We start from the raw sequence: 20,414 nt of genomic DNA on the forward strand, positions 1-20,414 counted from the left end.
AGTTTTTAAAATGCAAACATTTTCAGGAAAATAAGTAGAAGGAGGACAGGGTAATGGGTACTGGGAATTCTGGACAGTCAATACTACTCAAAGGCTAATGGCAGTGGAAGGCAGGCTGGACCCTGCAACATTTTTGGAGCCCGTGTCTTCTGTGGATGACTAGTCTGCTAATGGACTGTGATGCACCACTGTGACAAACCTCTGTGGGGATGTCCTTGGTTGAAGAAGGATGCTTTGCTCAAGGTCATGCCGCACTCATCAGTGTAGGGTCAATGTGAAGACGTAAAGACCCGGCACCCTCAGAGCAATGGCAGACTACAAGCACGTGTGCTAAGTCACTTCAGTCATGTCTGACCAGGCTCCTCTGTCCATGGGATTCTCCAGGCAAGAATACTGGAACGGGTAGCCATGCCCTCCTCCAGGGGATCTTCCCAACACAACCCAGAGATGGAACCCACGTCTCCTGTGTCTCCTGCACTGGCGAGCAGCTTCTTCACCACTAGCACCACCTAGGGAGACTGCCCCATACGGCTACTCCAGCTTCAGAGCTCCCTCTGGAGTGCTCTGAGGCCCTTGCTGAGGCTACATTTCAGCCCAGCTTCTCCCTCACCCAATCCTACTTCCTTCCCTAGTGGGAGTATGTTCCTGAGAACACAGATAGATTTCTTCACATTAACCCCTATCTCACAGTCTGCCTCCCAGATGACCCAACCTGCAATAGCCCTTTTTTGGTTTTGTGTTTGATTTATTATTATTATGAATTTATTTTTTGTATGTTTTGGCTTCACCACGTAGCCTGTGTTATCTTAGTCCCCTGACCAGGCCCTGAACTGGAGCCTCCTGCAATGAAAGAGCAAATTCTTAACCACTGGACCACCAGGGAAGTCCCAATAGCCCTCTTTTTTTAATTTATTTAACTGCATTAGGTCTTAGCCGCAGCACAAGAGATCTTTGTTGCATCACGCAGGATCTTTCGTTGCAGCGCATGGACTCTCTAGTTGTCACACGAGCTCTAGAGCTGTCAGGCCCAGCAGCTGCAGTGTGTGGGTTTAGTTGCCCCTCAGCATGTGGGATCTTAGTTCCCTGACCAAGGATCAAACCACGTCTCCTGCACTGCAAGCCAGATTCTTAACCACTGGACCACCAGGGAAGTCCCCCACTAGCCCTCTTTTGATATAAAAATCTCACACTTGCATGATTGGCTTGTCTCCCAACCCAGTTTTTAAATAAATTTCATAATCAAAGCACAATTGCATTCTCATTGTAAAAGCAAGGGCTTTTGGTAACCGCTACCCATAACGGTCCCATGCCACTATTTGCAAATCCAGTGCCTCCTCCAGTTGCTGATGTATCCTCCTAGGAAGTCCCATCTCCCCTCCCTGCCTTGACAATCTCTACTATCATCTGCCTGTCCAACCAGTCAAGATTTTGAACAGCATTAGCTTCCTGCAATCTATATTATAAAACCAATATTTTTTGCCAAATATAAAATAGTATTAGAATGCTTTGTCAAATGCCTTAATTCTTCTATACAGATTAACTACCAGCCAATCAAGAAAGAGAATACAACTTCGTTTAAGGCATATGAGGAAAAGGGGAGAGGAGGGACTCTTTAAGACCAAGTGGGAGGATTCATGTCGCAGAGTCAGGAAAGTAAGTTTTTGTTTATATATCTTGCAAGAAGATAAAGATTCCACATTGACAATATGTTTAGACAAGTTTAAAATATGTTATAAACAACACTTAGGTATTAACTAACGTACAGATTCATGATGAAAGCCTAAACCCTCACAGATTCTACAGTCAACATTAAGTCACAAGGAGCCCAAGTGTAGGCCACTCAAAAGGCCTCCCAAAGGGGAGTTTCAGGGCATGGACTTGTGTTCCCCAGGACATTGGAAGTCAGCCTTCTAAATAGAGGTGTTAGTCACTTGGTCCAACCCTTTGCGACCCCACGGTATAGCCCACCAGGCTCCTCTGTCCATGGAATTCTCCAGGCAAGAATACTGGAGTGGGTTGCCAGACTTCCCCGGTGGCTCAGACTGTAAAGCGTCTGCCTACAATGCAGGAGACCTGGGTTCAATCCCTGGGTCGGGAAGATCTCCTGGAGAAGAAAATGGCAACCCACTCCAGTATTCTTGCCTGGAAAATCCCATGGATGGAGGAGCCTGGTAGGCTCCAGTCCATGGGGCCGCAAAGAGTCGGACACGACTCAGCAACTGCACTTTCTCCAAGGGATCTTCCAGATGCAGGGATCAAACCTGGATCTCCCATATTGCAGGCAAGTCTGAGTCACCAGGGAAGCAAATAGAGGTGAGCCCAAGGTCAATTCAATTCTGATGCATCCTAGTGCTGACATGTGCTTTGGACAAGCAGGAAATTCATTCTGAAGTAGAAGAGAAAAGCCCCTCTTCCCCCAAAACCAACTTGAGGTTTCTTAGGAAATAGACCTCACTTGGCAGAAAATAGTATCTTCAAAATGTTCCTGCAATGCAAGACTGCCCTATGGGATAAAAAGTAGTTATTTCAGAGAAAGAGGGACTCTAATTCCAAGTACAAGATGAGAAGAGGCAGAATGGGGACAATGACTAGGAGGGGCGGGAACAACAGCAAGAACAAACTGCTGAGAAGTGTCAGGAGACCACTCAGAGGGAGTAACAGGCGGGTCCGAAGGCCACACTGGTGCACTTGCTGTATCACGATGAATGCTTTTGGCTGCAAATAACAGAAAACCCACTCAGCATATTTTTTCATCTTTCTCATGTAATAAGAAGTCTGGAGATGGCTTTTGCTGGTGTTAGTTCAACAGCTCGCTGATGTCAGGGTTCACATTTCTGTGACTCAAAGCCTATTCCTCATGGTCGTAAGATGAATGCAGCATAGCCAGGCCTAACTGGAAGGTGCCAGGTGAAAGGGGTCGGAAATGGAGATAACCAGGCAGCCGACTCTCAACCACCATACCATGAAAACGGTAAGCAAACCGGGCTTTTTTAAAAGGAGAGAGCTTCCAAAATGGGTGGGTGCTGAGTCCATCCAAATGGAACCTAAGATGCATTTCTAGGGAAAAATGGAAATTGCCACACACATTAGTGTAACGGCAGAGGGGAAAAACACCTATTCCAAACTTAAGTGTTTCATCGTATTGACTAAGAAACTAACTACACAACCCTCTTTCACCCCAAAAGTTCAGACTTCCTAAGTGTAGTGAGAAGAAAACATGAATTTGAAGCGCTATAAAACACAAGCAAGTTCAAAAAGGTGTATTTACTTACAAAGGAACAGAGCACAATAAAGAACAAAGGAAATAAAATGACAGGTGTACATATTTACATAGCAAGTGTAGGCAAAACTTATCAGGAAGATTCTTTAAATACTTCTACAATTGAGCATTTAACAATCAAAATCAGCTTCTAAGAATAATTCTTTATCACCTCAAGTGTTTTGGAGGGTTCAATCTATGATCCAAAGTATGACTCTCTTAGTGAAAAAATTATAAGTTTATATTCTTTGAAAATCTCCAAGTTGTTGGAGGCCAGGTAGACCACATCACTACCAATCTTTAAAAGAGTCAAAGACGCTTAAATAAGCAAGTCATAACTGATTTAAGAAATCTTTTTTAAAAATCCAAATGTACCATCATCGGCTGTGTAGTACAATACAGACTTAGTTTACATTACTTTCTTAATCCACTAAATGGTTTCTGTTACCTTATAATGAAGTCTTACCATTCTCAAATGAGAAACATTAAATCGTTTACTATTTAGCTCTTAGGAAAATCATTCAAAGTATTTATTCAGCTTTAATAAACTTAACATATGTGGGAAAAAATGAAAAAGATCCATACACCTGACTATCATCAGTAGCCCGTTAACTGTTGGATCTTATAAAAACCAGACACAGGTCAGCATCCTTCTGACCTTTGCATAACATACCCCAGTGTACGGACTACATTTAAATTCATTAACAGGAGTCGCGATCCTTTCACAGGCAGGGAGAGGCTTGTCGGTATACTTCTGCAGGCCTGCCTTCGAGGGGTAGACACAGCCCCTGTTGCTCATGGCTTGGTCTACACCTGCTGGGTTTGTAGGTTCTTCCTTCAGTTCAACATACTTCTGACTTGAGAGACGGGGGTCCAAACTGAAATAAAGCAAATGTTTAATACATTATTCTGATGTAAAAAACAGAATAGCACCAAATGACCCTTTGAAGCTTAACTCATTCAATAGTAAGTAGTTGTCTGAGAGCGGGCTATGTGTCAGGCACAGCGCTCAGGGCTGAGGACACGGAAGGTGAGACCTCAGTTCTCCCGGAACTGACAGAGGAGAACAGCTCTCCCCTGCTCTGCTGCGCTGAGTTCTCATCTGCTTTTCGGCTTCCGCCCCTCCTCCTCTGCCAAGCCAGTGACACCCACTGGACGTTAGACTCTGTCCCTCTTTCACTCCACCCTTGTTCCCATGGCTTAATCCTCTTTACTTCCTCAACGAAACGATGAGATGGGAAACCACCCCCCAAATTAGGGTTATATCCGAAGTAAAGCAAAGAGGCTTCAAGTAAGGAGCAATCTTCAGGGTTAAGAGTTGAAATATATTGTGAATTTGTTTCAGTGTCCAGGGAGCATGGTCATTGAAGATAATTATGATCTCACTTGCTTTGTTAAGCACAATTATAAATATTCTATTTATCTAAATAATCCAGTCTTTACATGTGACCAGGAAAAATGCTGGGAGTATTCACATTTAAATATGGTTAGGTTGAATCTATTACATCATTCCTTTCTGGTCCTCTTAAAGTTACAGACGCCCAGTTCATACTGGGTGGTGACAGTGATAGACAGCAATGTCAAGTTAGCACATGTCCAGGATAAACCAGGATAAACTTATGCATAAGTATTTTTCAAATCAAATGTTTTATCTCAAAAAACATCATAGTATGCTAAAAGCTAAAATGAGCATGTAAGTGAAAGTCAGTACAAACAACCAGAACATTAACAGCACACCATATCAACAAACAATTTTATGGCTCAGTCCACATAATTACTTCAAAAGAATTTGAAGGTAAAGATACATCATGAACAATATGCATGAGAAAAACTGAAAATTTAACCTTACATTATAAGCGCACCCTTGAAGTTTCTGGACTAGAAAATGGAGAAGACTCCCAACAATTATCTTCTTTCTCAAAGGAATCTTCTTCTTGGAATGCAAATTTCTGCTTAAGTGCATGGGATATTAGAGACACTGGATCCCAAGGTGAGTCTTCTCTTTTCCTTTTATGAATGGGTCTGCCTCCAGGAGACCTAAAAAAATGGAATAACTTAAAACTTTGTGTATTAAGTTCCTTACTAAGAGCTTCCCAGGTGGCACTTGTGGTAAAGAACCTGCCGGCCTGTGCAGGAGATGTAAGAGACAGGTTCGATCCCTGGGTCAGGAAGATTCCCTGGGGAGGGCAAGGCAACCCACTCCGACTGAATTCTGGAGAATCTTTTGGACAGAGGAGGCTAGCAGGTCCCAGTCCGCGGGGTCACAAGGAGGTGGACACAACTGAAGCAAGTGCGCACAGAAGCCTTGACAAGCATAGCAAAAATATAAGCATTATACAGCAGAAATATAAGCATGACGTACTACAATCTAATCAGTTTTCAATAGATTGGAACGTTTTGCCTTAGGATAACAAATGTATGGATTAGGAATCAGAAAGCTGAGAAACCATATGGGGCTCTACCACCATCTGCTAGAACCTGGGATTTATCAAATATCATCTTTGGTTTTTTATTTTCTAATTCTCCAGTGGGTAGAAAAGTTTAAAGAAATATTTAATAACTTTTAAAAGGACTACGGAGTTCATGAAAAGAAAAACATCAGGCTGTTTGTTCACTCATTCAGTCTTAATGCTGACTATTTTGCCAGGCTCCATTTTTACACTCTGGGGGTAGAGAGGTAATCCTGCTCCCATGGAACACTCTAGGGGCAGCAGTTCATCAGTGAACAAGTAAGCAAGAACATCTGGGGCAGCAATTAGTGCTGTTAATAAAATAAAAGAGGGAAGGACTTCCCTGGTGGTCCAGTAGCTAAGACTCCCCACTCCCAATGTAGGGGCCCCAGGTTTGAGCCCCAGTCAGGGAACTAGATCCCATTGCCACAACTAAGAGTTCGCATGCTGCAACTAAGACTCAGCGCAGCCAAATAAGTATTTTTTAAAATAAATAAATAAAAGAGGGAAATGTGATAGTGGCTAGGATAAAGCACTTTCGATGAGATGATGAGGATAAGTCTCTTAAAGGATTTGCCATTCTTGTTAAGGAAATGACAAGCAGTCAGTTTTACTGTAAACATCCAATGATGCATCAGAAAGGAGGCTGGCATCTGTTAGAAAGGGAAAACAGGTACAACTGGAGTGCAGTGAAGAAAGAAGGGAAGTAGGACGGGATGTCAGAGACACAAGGGCTGAATCCAGGCCACAGCAAGGTGTCAAGATGTCATTCTAAGCACAGTGAAAACCACCAAAGGATTTTCAGCAGGGGAATGGCATGATCTGACTTCAATTTTTAAAGATCACTCTGGTCATTATTCATATACGGAGAATGGACAAGGAGGCAAGAATGAAAAGAGAGTGACCAGTTAAGAGGTCACTGCCAAAGTCCAAATTATATAAAATGGTGGCTTAAAGTGAAAGGTGGCAGTGAGGACAATTGAGGGTATATAGATTTGAGTGTGGCCTTCCCCCTCAAAAAATTATAACAGGAAAAACACATAGAAGAACTGAAAAGGATTTTCTTTAGAAGTATAATAAAAAAGCAAAGAGAAAGAAATCAGTAGAGGAAAGATATGAAGATAAGACAAATAATTCTGGCATTCAAACTTCTAATAGGAGTTTCAAGAAAAGGGAAAAAATAGGAGACGTATCAGAAAAATATTTTAAGAAATTTTCAAAAATAAGGGACAACTGATTGAGTCCATAAGTGCTCAGCGTGAGAAATTTTAAAAGAACACTCCAGGGCTCATCGTCATGAATTTTGAGAACATTAGGATCAAAGAGAAGATCTCAAATGCTTCAAGAATAAGGAAACAGGTTTCATATATAGTATCAGGAATTAAAATGACATTAACCTTGCAACAGGAACACTGAGAGCTAGAAATGAGATAATGTCTTCAAAATTCTGAGGAAAAATGATTTTCTGCCAATTATATATCCAGCCAAACTAGCAAGTGTGAGAATAAAAAAAAGTTTCAGATACACAAGATCTTAAAATAATTTAGCTTTTATGCATTCCTCAGGAAGCTACAGAAGACGGAACACCCAGGAAACAGGTGATGCAGCACCGGACAAACAGGATGCCCATGATGACAAAGGAAATCCTGAGGATAACAGTGCAGCAGGCTTAGGACCACAAGTAAGGTCAGAGAAGGACAGGGGGCTCCAAGAGGGGATTCCCAGGGTCTGGGGGGAATTCAGAGAGGCAACAGTTAACTGCCATAAAAAATAAAATTAGTTAACAAATAAAATGTAATTGTAGTATATGAAACTGCTTTCCTGTGAATGATTACTATTATAATAAGGATATAAATTCTGAACATGGATTTTAGACTGTGACTTAACCATATTGGGAAGATGTAATAAGAAGTGAATGTGTACATGTGTGTTAGGAGGTAGAACGTCTAAGAGAATGTATTTCAGATTTCTAACAATTCCAGTAAATATAACTAAAATACCAAAAAATAGCAAAAGTACAATGTTGTTTCAAAAATATGAAGATAAGACACTAGGAGAGTCACAAAAATTTGAAAATGATTCTCTCTGGGAGCAGTATTTAGGGTGAAGAAGAATCAAAGAGAAGACTTACATATGTTTAGTTTGATAAAATAATTTCTTTAAATACCACTGATAAAATTTTGGTTCATTTTGCAAATTATGACAACACACCTTTCAATAGCACGTAGTTTAACCTTATTCATATCCTTTAGAACATCCAACATGTTTGGAATATCTTCATTTTTCTGGTGTTTTGAATGATGACTATAATTGGTCTTCCTAGCATCTGGTTGCAGATTTTTCACTTCAGTTGCTGAATTATCTGATGCACAAATATTATTAGATGCTATTTTCTTGAGAGAAGAACATGGAGGCTGTACAGAAGAAATCTGAGGAGGCGGTGGTGGAGGAAGAGAAGAAGGAAGCACTGAACTTGAAAATGAATCTTCTTTGACATTGAGTTGAGTAGCCCCTGATGATGGCTTTTGTCCAAAACCACTAGGCCTGTCATTCAAGTCCAAGAAACCTAGAGAAAATTTAGTCTGTTGAAAAATGATGCAAAACTGTCTCCGACATAACATGTAACACTAATTAGAATCAAAATAGGAACAATTTCTATAATGCTATCAAAATAATGACATGGTGGCCAAGAAGGAGAATCAACCCCATCTGCTTAGCAATTTCTGGAACAGTCAAGCAAATAGTAGATTTCTTTTTACACCAACTAGGATTCTTTGTGTAGGGGGAAGGGAGAGAATGCATTTCAAAGAGAAAGTAAAAAATGTTTTCAGTTACAATATAAATTTCATCCTCAGTTTACAAAAACTAAAACACAATCAACAGCTTGTGGCTAGAAACACACGAACTGATATATTCACTCTATGATGATACCGTAAACATCCAGGCACATATTTCTAGGCAAGAGCCTAAGATGGGTACCAAATACTTAAATTTTTCACAACAGATTTGCTCCTAAAATCATATGTAACATGACTACTTTTTAAAAAGTGTATATCTAATCTCATTTTTTATTCTATGGTAACATATACTATATAGTCTTTCATATAAATTATAAATCTATAATACTATATAAATATGGGTTATAAACAAATCATATGTGTGTTTATATAGACGTTTCTACATACATACAGATATGGTGTGTGTATGTATATTTTATTTAAAGCAAGTCACATCTCTAAAACTTTTAGAAAGAATCATCTAGAAAACAGTATTCACCTAGATTTGACAGAAGTATAGCAGCAATAACTTCAAACGACAAATATATGAACCTCAAACCTATACTCTTCTCTCAAATTAATGCATCCCTCTGCTTAAATTTCCATCGCTTTTCTAAAGACTTAGAAAAGCTTATAGTTGTCCATCCATATCCTCAGCCATATCCTCTACATCTGTAGACTCAAAAAACTGCTGATTGAAAATATTTTTTTTAAAAATTCCAGAATAGTTTCAAAAAGCCAAACTTGACCTGCCACGCACTAACAACCATTTACATAGCAATTCCATTGTATTTACAATGATTTGCATTTTATTAGGTATTATAAGTAATGAGAGATGATTTAAAGTACAGAGGAAGATGGAGGATGTGACAGGTCATATACAAATATGCCATGCCATCTTATATAAGGGACGTAAGCATCCTTGGATTTTGGTGGCCACAGGGGTCCTAGAACCAAAATGCTGAGGGACAACTGTACTTAGAAAATCGGCTTTTAAATATAAAACTACCATCTTTGGCAGCATAGCTAGCTCTTCTTTAAACCAAAGCCATTCCGGTCACTACAAATGCATCTTAATTTATTCTTAATAAACATCAGTGTTTATATATATATATATACATACACACACACACATGCAACATCCCTTCATATTCCATATCATCCAGAAGATACATTAGCAGCAAACACTCTTTTCTTACTTAGAACCGCACTGACTTAAACACTGGAGGAATATTATCCAACCAAAACGAAAACCCAACGTTACTTACCAGCTTTTGTACTGTTCCCCAGTTCTTGCCGTCCCACAATTGTGGCAATCTGAGAGCGAAGAAAAGCTAGCTCATCTTCAAGGGCAGCTATCTTTTTAATTGCAGTTTCACTTTCAGGCCAATCATTTTCTCTTGGTTTGTTATGCCTTAAAGCAGGTGTCAATGGACCTTCAACTAGTTGCAAAGGATGAAAAGATGCAATTTTCTCCTCTTCTTCATTTTTCCATGTAGTATTTCTATGGGTAGAATGAAGGAAAAAATGGAAAGAGAGAGATGGAGGAGGGAAAATTTTCTAAGAGAAATAATTTCTTTCAGTCAAAGAACAAAAACACCACAACAAAATCAGAATAGCACTCTTTACTTTGTAACTGTCTGTAGACTCACTGCGGACAAACAGTATCTTACACAACTTTGTATTCTCAATACCCAGAACAGAATGTTGCCTTTAGCAGGTGACCAAAAGTGATCAGTGAATAAAGGGACACATCTTGCTTTCAAACTGTAAACCAAAAATAATTATCCTATAACTGTTCTATTAATGTCAAATAGTACAAATGGATTTATTTAGAAATGAAGTTAATTTATTCAGAAATTCTACATAGCTGGAATATAAGGCATGAAAGGATTCCATGTTAAATTGGGGTAAATGCTCTAATTTTTTGAAAATTTATAAACCAGCTTTACATAGAATAAATTTAAGCAGAAATTTTTGAATAATTGACCTTTATTGTACTTACAGCCTGTATCTGAATGCCCTAGTATTCCCAAGCAGTAAAACATTCAAATGATGAAATATATTTAACATCATTGCCTGGTACATAGTAAACACTATGTAAATTTTGGCTTACTATATAAAACAAAATAGATCTAGTATTGGACTTCCCTGGTGATCCAGTGGTTAAGAATTTGCCTGCCAATGCAGGGAACACGAGTTCGATCCCTGGTCAGGAAGATTCCCCTTGCCGAAGGGCAAATAAGATTGTGCACAACTACGAAGCCTGTGCTCTAGGGCCCACAAGATGCAATTCACCAAGCCCACGCTCTGCAACAAGAGGCTACCACAATTAGGAGCCCCTGCACTACAACTAGAGAAAGCCCACATAAAGCAACAAAGACCTGGAGTAGCCAGAAATAAATAATTTTTTTAAAAAAATCCAGTATTTAGTATACAGGAAAGAGCTTTCTCCTAAAAATGAATGTGGTGATCTTCAAATCCTTTTAATATCATTCCTTCATAGGCCTGGGTCAGGTTTAAACGTGCATTAAGAAAAACAAGCCAAAAATGAGAAAAAACACCAGTCATCCTTATCATGAAGACATTAGTAGGACTCAGCGTACTAGAGATACACAAAATAAATGAAAAGGCTCACTTAGTCTGAACACACTTCGACACGGGCAAGAATTCAGATTGTAGCCCACACCCCACTTTTGCAAGATATGTAGAAAAATTACCGAAATCTGAGATAATTGGCTTCCTCATCATGTGCCACACACCAAACGTCAGCAAAAGACGGAACTACAGATCCACAGTTAGCTGGGTCCATAGAGTTCAAGAGCGGAACCAGCTAAAGGGAAAAAGGGAAAAGAAAGTCAGAGTTCTGCGGGCAGTCAGGGCGAGACACACGCCTGTGGAAACCACTGACATAAGTTAAACTCCACAAGTGTGAAAATTTCACAAGTGTGCAAAGGAAAAAGGATATGCAAGAGAAAACCATACACCTGTTCGCAAGCAAAAGGACTCAGGAAAACCCAGTTCTAAAGTCTGAGCGTGTGGCGCCGTTCTCTCCCCAGGAATGTCATCCAACATAAAACACAGACTAAAAAAATCAAAGAAACGACTCGGATTTCTTCACATCTGCCAATCTTGGGATATAATTATTTAAAGTAATAAAGACAAAAACACAGGTGAAATCACCTGTTCCCAAGATAAGCTACAGGTTTCTGGTTTGCAGGAAACATTTCTTCTTCTGTTCCAGTCTATGTCCCTATTTCCCTATAGAAATTTTTATACATGGTACTTAAATAATACACGTTGACTGACTTACCTCAAAATTAGGCCTGGGACAAGGTTCTAAAGGAAGAAATTTCCCAATGATACGAACAATACTCCGAGCTGATCCATAGTCTTTGTTTTCCCAAATGTGTAAAACCTATTTAAACATAAATCACTATTTAAAAAGTAGTACTATATTGAGCATGTTTATACTGTTTATGAAAAGAACAAATGTTAAAGATAGAATAGCATTTTTTTTTAAATATAGAATAGCATGCTTTTAAATTATTTTCTTCAAAGAATCAAACTATTCACATGTACTTTTTAAAAAGCAAGGGTACAGGGGAGTTCAGCAGAGGGGGGAAGTTAACATAAGCACATTCCAGGAAGATCTTCTGCGAAAGCACCACAAATTCATTTCCTTTTATTTCTGATAATGACCAAATATCCTGGGGAACTTTATTAATTTTTAAAAATTGACAATGTCAATTTCTCAAGCAATGAAGTAATACAGAGTATATTCATGTAATTTCCTTTAAAGAGGTGAATAAATAAATCATGCCCTAGACAATTTAAGAATGCTTTACTTACTGTGGTATTGGCACAAAAACAGACATGTAGATCAATAGAACAGAACAGAGAGCCCAGAAATAAACCCACCCATGCACGATCAATTAACCTATGATATGGGAGGCAAGCATATACAATGGAGAAAAGACAGTCTCTTCAGCAAGTTGTGTTGGAAAGATGCACAGCTACATGCAAATCAGTGAAATTAGAACACTCCCTTACACCACGCATAACAATAAACTCAAAATGATTTAAAGACCTAAACATAAGATATGATACCATAAACTCATAGAACAGAACATAGGCAAAATATTCTCAGACATAAATTCTAGCAATATTTTCTCAGATTGGTCTCCTAAGGCAAAAGAAATAAAAGCAAAAACAAACAAACAGGATCTAATCAAATTCAGAAGCTTTTGCACCACATGAAAACCATAAACAAAACAAAAAGACAACCTACAAAACATTTGCAACCAACAACTGGATAATATCCAAAACATACAAACAGCTCATACAACTTTCTAGTAGCTACATTTGAAGAGTAGAAAGAGACAAGGTTAATTAATTTACTTAATGTATTTAATTCATATATGCATATTATGTCAATGTGAAATCAATATTTTTTAAAAACAATGACATTATTTTATAATACATTATTTTTTTCAGACTAAATCTTCAAAATCCATTGTATATTTTATACCTGTAACAGATCTCAACTTAGACATTTCAAGTATTTAAAAGTGACAACCACACTGATCAGTACAGCCTATGATACAGATGCCCGACTTAATTAACATTATTATCTCTGTGGTTCTGCAGATCACTCACAGGTGCACCCTTGCTAAGAACCACAGGCCTAGACACTTCACTACAGTGACGGCCACTATTGTCACACACAGTCATGTAATTCTTGGTTAATGTGAATGTCTTGCTCTGCAATTCCCATCCTGCCAAACTTCTGTCCTTCTCTCTCATTCCTTCATTGCCACTAACCATCTTCACCACTCCTATGATTTCACCTCCCTCTTATATTCCTGCTCTGGCACCCTCCAACTAACTTCACTGACTGTCCTACTAAGTAGGGATTATCAAGTTGTTTCCATGATATGTTCAGTTCAGATCAGTGCAGTCGCTCAGTCGTGTCCGACTCTGCAACCCCGTGAACCACAGCACACCAGGCCTCCCTGTCCATCACCACTCCCGGAGTCCACCCAAAATCATGTCCATTGTGTCGCTGATGCCATCCAGCCATCTCATCTTCCATCGTCCCCTTTTCCTCCTGCCCTCAATCTTTGCCAGCATCAGGCGCTTTTCAAATGAGTCAGCTCTTCGCATCAGGTGGCCAAAGTATTGGAGTTTCAGCTTCAACATCAGTCCTTCCAATGAACATTCAGGATTGATCTCCTTTAGGATGGACTGGTTGGATCTCCTTGCAGTCCAAGAGACTCTCAAGAGTCTTCTCCAACACCACAGTTCAAAAGCATCAATTCTTCAGCGCTCAGCTTTCTTTATAGTTCAACTCTCACATCCATACATGACCACTGGAAAAACCATAGCCTTGACTAGATGGACCTTTGTTGACAAAGTAATGTCTCTGCTTTTTAATATGCTGTCTAGGTTGGTCATAACTTTCCTTCCAAGGAGTAAGCATCTTCTAATTTCATGGTTGCAATCACCATCTGCACTGATTTTGGAGCCCAGAAAAATAAAGTCTGACACTATTTCCACTGTTTCCCCATCTATTTGCCATGAAGTGATGGGACCGGATGCCGTGATCTTAGTTTTTCTGAATGTTGAGCTTTAAGCCAACTTTTTCACTCTCCTCTTTCACTTTCATCAAGAGGCTCTTTAGTTCCTCTTCACTTTCTGCCATAAGGGTGGTGTCATCTGCATATCTGAGGTTATTGATATTTCTCCCTGCAATCTTGATTCCAGCTTGTGCTTCCTCCAGCCCAGCATTTCTCATGATGTACTCTGCATATAAGTTAAATAAGCAGGTGACAATATACAGGCTTGACCTACTCCTTTTTCTATTTGGAACCAGTCTGTTGTTCCATGTCCAGTTCTAGCTGTTGCTTCCTGACCTGCATACAGGTTTCTCAAGAGGCAGGTCAGGTGGTCTGGTATTCCCATCTCTTTCGGAATTTTCCAGTTTATTGTGATCCACACAGTCAAAGGCTTTGGCATAGTCAATAAAGCAGAAATAGACGTTTTTCTGAAACTCTCTTGCTTTTTCAATGATCCAGTGGATGTTGGCAATTTGATCTCTGGTTCCTCTGCCTTTTCTAAAACCAGCTCAAACATCTGGAAGTTCATGGTTCATGTATTGCTGAACCCTGGCTTGGAGAGTTTTGAGCATTACTTTACCAGCGTGTGAGATGAGTGCAATTGTGCGGTAGTTTGAACATTCTTTGGTATTGCCTTTCTTTGGGACTGGAATGAACACTGACCTTTTCCAGGCCTGTGGCCACTGCTGAGTTTTCCAAATTTGCTGACATATTGAGTGCAGCACTTTCACAGCATCATCATTTAGGATTTGAAATAACTCAATTGGAATTCCATCACCTCCACTAGCTGTGTTCATAGTGATGATATGTTCATTATTACCCCAAAATGGTTCATTCTTTTGATACTGTTCTTGTGTTACTAATGGATGAACCACCCCATTCATCTAAGAGTAGATGAACTACTCTTAGCTAGAGAAAAAAAAATAAGAAAATAACATTTAGAAAGACAACTTCCGCTGGGTATTCTGCAACCTCTTCATAACATGTTTTGTTCACTACTGTGTCACCCAGAGCAATTGCCCATCTCTGAAATCCCCAAGGCTACCATTTCCATTATCTGCAAGTGGTCTTGCCTCTGCTCTTCAGAAAACCAGTGACTGATATAACATACTTCACCTTTCATTTCTCTCCATATAAAATCTCTCCACCATCTCTCACTTTAATTCTACTCTTTTTTGATGGTGCTGTTTGAAATTTTATTAGTTTTTTTTAGTTAAAGTATAGTTGATCCACAATGTTGTGTCAACCTCTGCTATACAACAAAGTGACTCAGTTACACGCAGACATTCCTTTTTTATATTCTTTTCCATTATGGCTTATCACAGGATACTGAATATAGTTCCCTGTGCCACTAAACAGTGTGATCGTCTTTATCCATCCTACATATAATACTTTACATTTGCTCATCCCAAACTCCCAGTTCTTCCTTCCCTCTCCCGATCCCTTGGCAAACACAAGTCTGTTCTTCATATCTGTGAGTCTGTTTTGTAGATAGGCTCATTTATACCATATTTTAGATTCCACTTATAAGTGAGATCACATGATATTTGTCTTTCTCTTTCTGACTTACTTCACTTAGTATGATAATCTCGAATTGCATCCATGTTGCTGCAAATGGCATTATTTTGAGACTTTTATTCTACTTTTGAGCATCCTTCTTCCTTCCAAGGCCTTATTTACTTCTGTTCCCTGACCAACTACTTTCTCCAGGGCACTGCTCAATCGTTCTCTCACTTGTATCTTAATTTTTTTCTATGATTAAGGATAAAATGCTTACAAACACAAAGTTGCCTCTAACACTGAAGACTGCTGAAGCCACTTTCCTTCCTGGACCATTCTTCAAACTGCTACAGCTCGGCTGCCACTCTCCCCCTGCAGAAACCCCTAACGCCACCGGTAATCTGATAACCAACCAGCAGCAACTATGGATTAGCAAGTCTTCAGCTACCACTTGGTCTTTGTTATTTTTAACCTCCCCAATTCTGAAATTCAAAATGCTTTGTGATGGACATCCTCTATCATCAAATAACAGAAGTACACAGATAACTCCAAATCTCAATCTCTTTTCTTTCCTACACCCAGAACCACATATCTAATTATCTGCAAGATATTTGTATTTATATATTCCAACAGATTTACCTTATCTCCCTAGGAGAAAGTAGTTCCTCATACTGAGCTGTCCATTTTTATTAATGGCTCCATCGTTCTTCAACTTACTTTTGTTCAAAATCCTTTATTTATCCTTGACTATTCTAATTCACCACACCAAATAGCAACAATTTGCCCACTTTCTGTATGCCCCTTTATTATTTTGTCTTATATGTACTCTTATAGCTATATGTATATGTTTCTCATATCTCACACTATAAGAATAATGAACACAAGAAAGATGCGTTGCTACTCTGCATCACCTCCAGAACCATGCATATTGTCTTAGATCTTAGATGTCATAGCTTCTCAGTAAGTAGACAAAATCTGATTTACGATTCTCACACCTAAGTCAACCTTTCTCCTGAATTTGCTGAAATATATAACTCATCATTCTATAACAAATGTCAAACACTTTTTTTTCAACTTTTTATTAAGGACTGATGTTGAAGCTGAAACTCCAGTACTTTGGCCACCTGATGCGAAGAGCTGACTCATTTGAAAAGCCCCTGATGCTGGGAAAGATTGAAGGCAGGAGGAGAAGGGGACAACAGAGGATAAGATGGTTGGATGGCATCATCGACTCAATGGACATGGGTCTGGGTGGACTCCGGGAGTTGGTGATGGACAAGGAGGCCTGGCGTGCTGCAGTTCATGGGGTCGCAGAATTGGACATGACTGAGCGACTGAACTGACTGACTGGCTGACAGTTGACTGACAATGTTGTGTTAGTTTCAGGTTCACATTACCTTAAATAAAACCACTAGAATTTTTTAAATATTTTATCTACGAGGGTCATGTCTGTCTTTCACTTCGTCATGTCTATCTTTTGCTTGGTTTCGATCTTTCATCAGCTTTTGACCCTTCAAGTAAATAGGTTCCTAATAATCATATCCTTTTTTTAACTCAAATTATCAAAGCTACACTATTGCAAACTTGCCTTTGTTACACCTTATACAGAAATAACAATTTTGCCTTGAATGTTGACATATAAATCACTTCCAAAATAAGACTCCAAATACAACAGGTTCATTCAAATCCATTAAAAACCATTTACCTGGTTTATGGGAACACCAAAATATTCCAGCATCTCTCGTAAGATACTCAATATGAATGACATTGATGAGGCAAATACAGAAGCAAATTCAAAGAAACATTGTTTCTTGATACCTTAAGGGGAAAAAAATAAGAAAACATTACTCTTGATAAATAACTGCTGCACACACAAACAAAAAAGCCTTCGTTACACATTACACCATCAATGAAACTAATCTTTCTGGCCAGCATTATTTTGAGGTGAGGAGAGAAAAAGAGGAATGGGGGAATGGGGAAGGGCTGGGTTAAAAAACAAAAACAAAAAAAACTTCAATTTATCAGTTAAGTTGCATTAAAAATTCATAGGATTTTTTGAACCTCTTAAGGGACGCAGCGCTCAGCTGCTCAGTCGTGTCCAACTCTTTGAGATCCCGTGGACTGTAGCCCACCAGGCTCCTCCTTCCATGGAATTTTCCAGGTAAGAATACTGGGTTGCCATAGGCTCCTTCAGGGGATCTTCCCAGCCCAGGGATCGAACTCACATCTCCTGCATCAGCAGGCGGATTCTTTACCACCGCGCCACCTAGTTAATAAATATCAATCAAGGATAGGCTGGAAACTTAGCAGGAAGCCTTCAATTTAGTTGCAACAGCGAGAGCCGAAAGCTTCGCCTCCCTCCGAAAGCTACGGCTGAGACTAAGCAGGGATGAGATCAGCCCTTCCTCGAGGGCAGGCAGGCGGCCGACTAGAGACTTTGACCAAACAAAAGGAATAATAACACTTCCTTACGGACTATCGGCGCACCACCCATCTCTCCTCGCTCATTCTAAAGATAAGGAGTATGAAGCCCAGACAGGTGACGTGACTTGGTCACCCAACTACTAAGTAACAGACCGAGACTAGTTCCGGCTTACGTCACTCCCTTTGGCCCCAAGCCGCCTCGGGGTCTCTCCGCTCGGTGAGCGCCGTCGCCTGGCTCACCTTCCTCCGAAGCCCAGCCTCCTGGCAACCGCGGGAACTTTAAGCTGCAGTCATTAAGGAACCTCGCGGCGGAATCCGCAGAGGACGAGGCCAGGCGTGCTCTCGTCCAGATTCAGGAGCGCTTAGAGGTCCACACGTGCCCGCACTCGCGCCCCGGCTTGTCTGCCACGGGCGGAAACACCTCCACTGGCCCAGGAATTGTCCCTGAAGCCCCTCACCCAGGCGGGGTAACCGGGATGAAGACTCGGCCTTCCTCCAGTGCGACACTCAGCCTGCGACTTAGACCTGACCGCTACTTCCGCGTCCCAGGACGAAAATTAAACTCCGCGGGCCTTGACCCAAGCCCGATGTCATTGGACAAACCTTTAGATCGCTGCTTGTGATTGGTTACGGAAGGTTATTTAGACCCACAGAATGTCCTTTTCCCTCAAGAAGGCGGGCCTTCAGCGGGGCAGCCAATGGAAGCTTAGAGTCAACGGGTGGGCGTGGCAGATAGCTCAAAATGGCGACGCATGCTCAGAACGTGTCTCTAGGTTTCCCCGGCGCTGTCAAATACCTGCGTAGGAAGCCTGGCGTTGTGGAATCTTATGGCCTCTGGGCCAGGCTCACGATCCCGAGTTCGTGCCCCGTACAGATCATCGCAGGGAAAGTGTGTCGTCCTCTACATACAGACCCCTCTCCCAAGTACGCTTGTCGTGGAGTGTCGCGATTTATTGTTTAATCATTCGTCCATTCAGCGAACATCTGTTGTTTATGGGACTAGTGAACCAGTGAAGTTGCTCAGTCATGTTCGACTCTTTGCGATCCCATGGACTGTGCCCTACCAGGCTTCTCCATCCGTGGGATTTTTCAGGCAATTCCAGTACTGGAGTGGGTTGCCATTTCCTTCTCCAGGGGATCTTCCCGACCCAGGGATCGAACCCAGGTCTCCCGCATTGAAGGCAGACGCTTTACCGACTGAGCCACCAGGGAAGCCCTGTTTATGTTTAAGGGATTAGCAGGTGCTTAAACACTGTCACCGAGAAATCTGCAGCATTCATGAAATGCTCCAGGTTATCTAGGCTATCAAATATGAGACGTATGCTGACCTGGTCTAGCCGATGATGGTTAAGCGATGACCAAGTCCTGGCAGTTGATATCTCAATTTTCAGTTCTGATCTTAAGTTAATGGGCTTTATGAGACACTACAGCTCCTGCTTTTCATATTTCAGCATGAAATGCATTGGAGTAACTTAATAATTTAAGATTGTCTCCTGCTGACCAACACAATTTTTAAGTGGGAGAATTTTCCAACAAATTTCTCTGTGTCCACAACATGTATTCATTCAGCTAACACTGGATGTCTACTATGTGCAAGGCATCATTCTGACCACAGATAATGCAATTAGCAAGGTAGCTAAGATCCTTACCCTCCTGGAAGTTACATTCTAGTGGAGACCTGAGGTTTCTCTGAACACCATATAAATAGCATGTCTCCATTCTCTTTTCGTGATTTATTTTTCTTTACAGTACTCAGACCATGTAGTATTTATGCTCTACCTACTGCCAAACTAAACTCCAGAACAGGAACTCTGTCTTGACCCATGCTGCATCTCCAGCATTTTAGAGGAATACCTGGTATATTTGATGAGCATTCAATTAAGAGTTTGTTGAGTAAAATTCTTCTATATGCTTAAGAGAAAACAGATACCAAGAATGATTTGACACTAAGAAACTGGCAGAACAATAGTGCTTAAAGTCATAGGCCCAGTAGTATAAGCTAGATAGGATGAAGGGAGCAGGAGAGGGCTGCTGGACAAATCTAACAGGAAATAAATGGATCAGCAAATAAATCATGATCTTGTAACTTCCTCTTTCCAATCTGGTATCAAACAGCACACAATAGGGCCAAAAGGCAAAATATCCTTTGAAAGAATGAGAAGGAAAACCAGTAGTACTAACACCTCCTTCAGGCTGCACTATTAATAGAACTCAACTGATCCAAGTGCAAGATGGGCCCAGGTCAAATGCTACACCTTCCATGAATGTCTTGCTGACAACTTTCCTCTAACTCTTCAGAGATCCTTCCTCCATTTTATGTGTACCAAAACAGTCATACATACCACACCTTGCTAATCTTTTATGCAACATGACATTATTTTTCTAT

The 20,414-nt window shown here is 40.4% G+C and overlaps 1 protein-coding gene across 4 annotated transcripts; it reads right to left on the reverse strand.

The window, feature by feature from the left end:
* Positions 1-3,245: 3,245 nt before the first annotated feature.
* Positions 3,246-19,149, reverse strand: MTFR2 (mitochondrial fission regulator 2). Of its 4 annotated transcripts, none has more exons than XM_043456857.1 (8): positions 18,825-19,149; positions 17,310-17,422; positions 11,800-11,904; positions 11,207-11,319; positions 9,755-9,990; positions 7,921-8,275; positions 5,109-5,296; positions 3,246-4,137 (listed from the first exon to the last, which is right to left on the reverse strand). In XM_043456857.1, the coding sequence occupies exons 2-7, from the start codon at positions 17,370-17,372 to the stop codon at positions 5,110-5,112; spliced, it is 1,059 nt and encodes a 352-aa protein (XP_043312792.1). In that variant the 5' UTR covers positions 17,373-17,422; positions 18,825-19,149; the 3' UTR covers positions 3,246-4,137; position 5,109. The 4 variants fall into 4 exon arrangements, with proteins under 4 accessions (XP_043312792.1, XP_043312790.1, XP_043312791.1 ...); XM_043456855.1 differs by having other exon boundaries at positions 18,269-19,149; XM_043456856.1 differs by having other exon boundaries at positions 18,202-19,149.
* Between the last annotated feature and the right edge of the window lie 1,265 nt (positions 19,150-20,414).

This window comes from Cervus canadensis, chromosome 33 (genome assembly GCF_019320065.1).
Source record: "Cervus canadensis isolate Bull #8, Minnesota chromosome 33, ASM1932006v1, whole genome shotgun sequence".
Classification (NCBI taxonomy): Eukaryota; Metazoa; Chordata; class Mammalia; order Artiodactyla; family Cervidae; genus Cervus; species Cervus canadensis.

What these genes read in the sequence shown, in the direction of transcription:
- MTFR2 (XM_043456857.1), bottom strand. Translation starts at nt 17,372, where the DNA reads ATGTCATTCATATTGAGTATCTTACGAGAGATGCTGGAATATTTTGGT. An exon ending in GCCAATTATCTCAGATTTCG is followed by an intron (nt 9,991 to 11,206) that starts GTAATTTTTCTA and finishes TTCTACCCATAG; the next exon opens with AAATACTACATGGAAAAATG. An exon ending in AAACTACGTGCTATTGAAAG is followed by an intron (nt 5,297 to 7,920) that starts GTGTGTTGTCAT and finishes CCATTTTTTTAG; the next exon opens with GTCTCCTGGAGGCAGACCCA.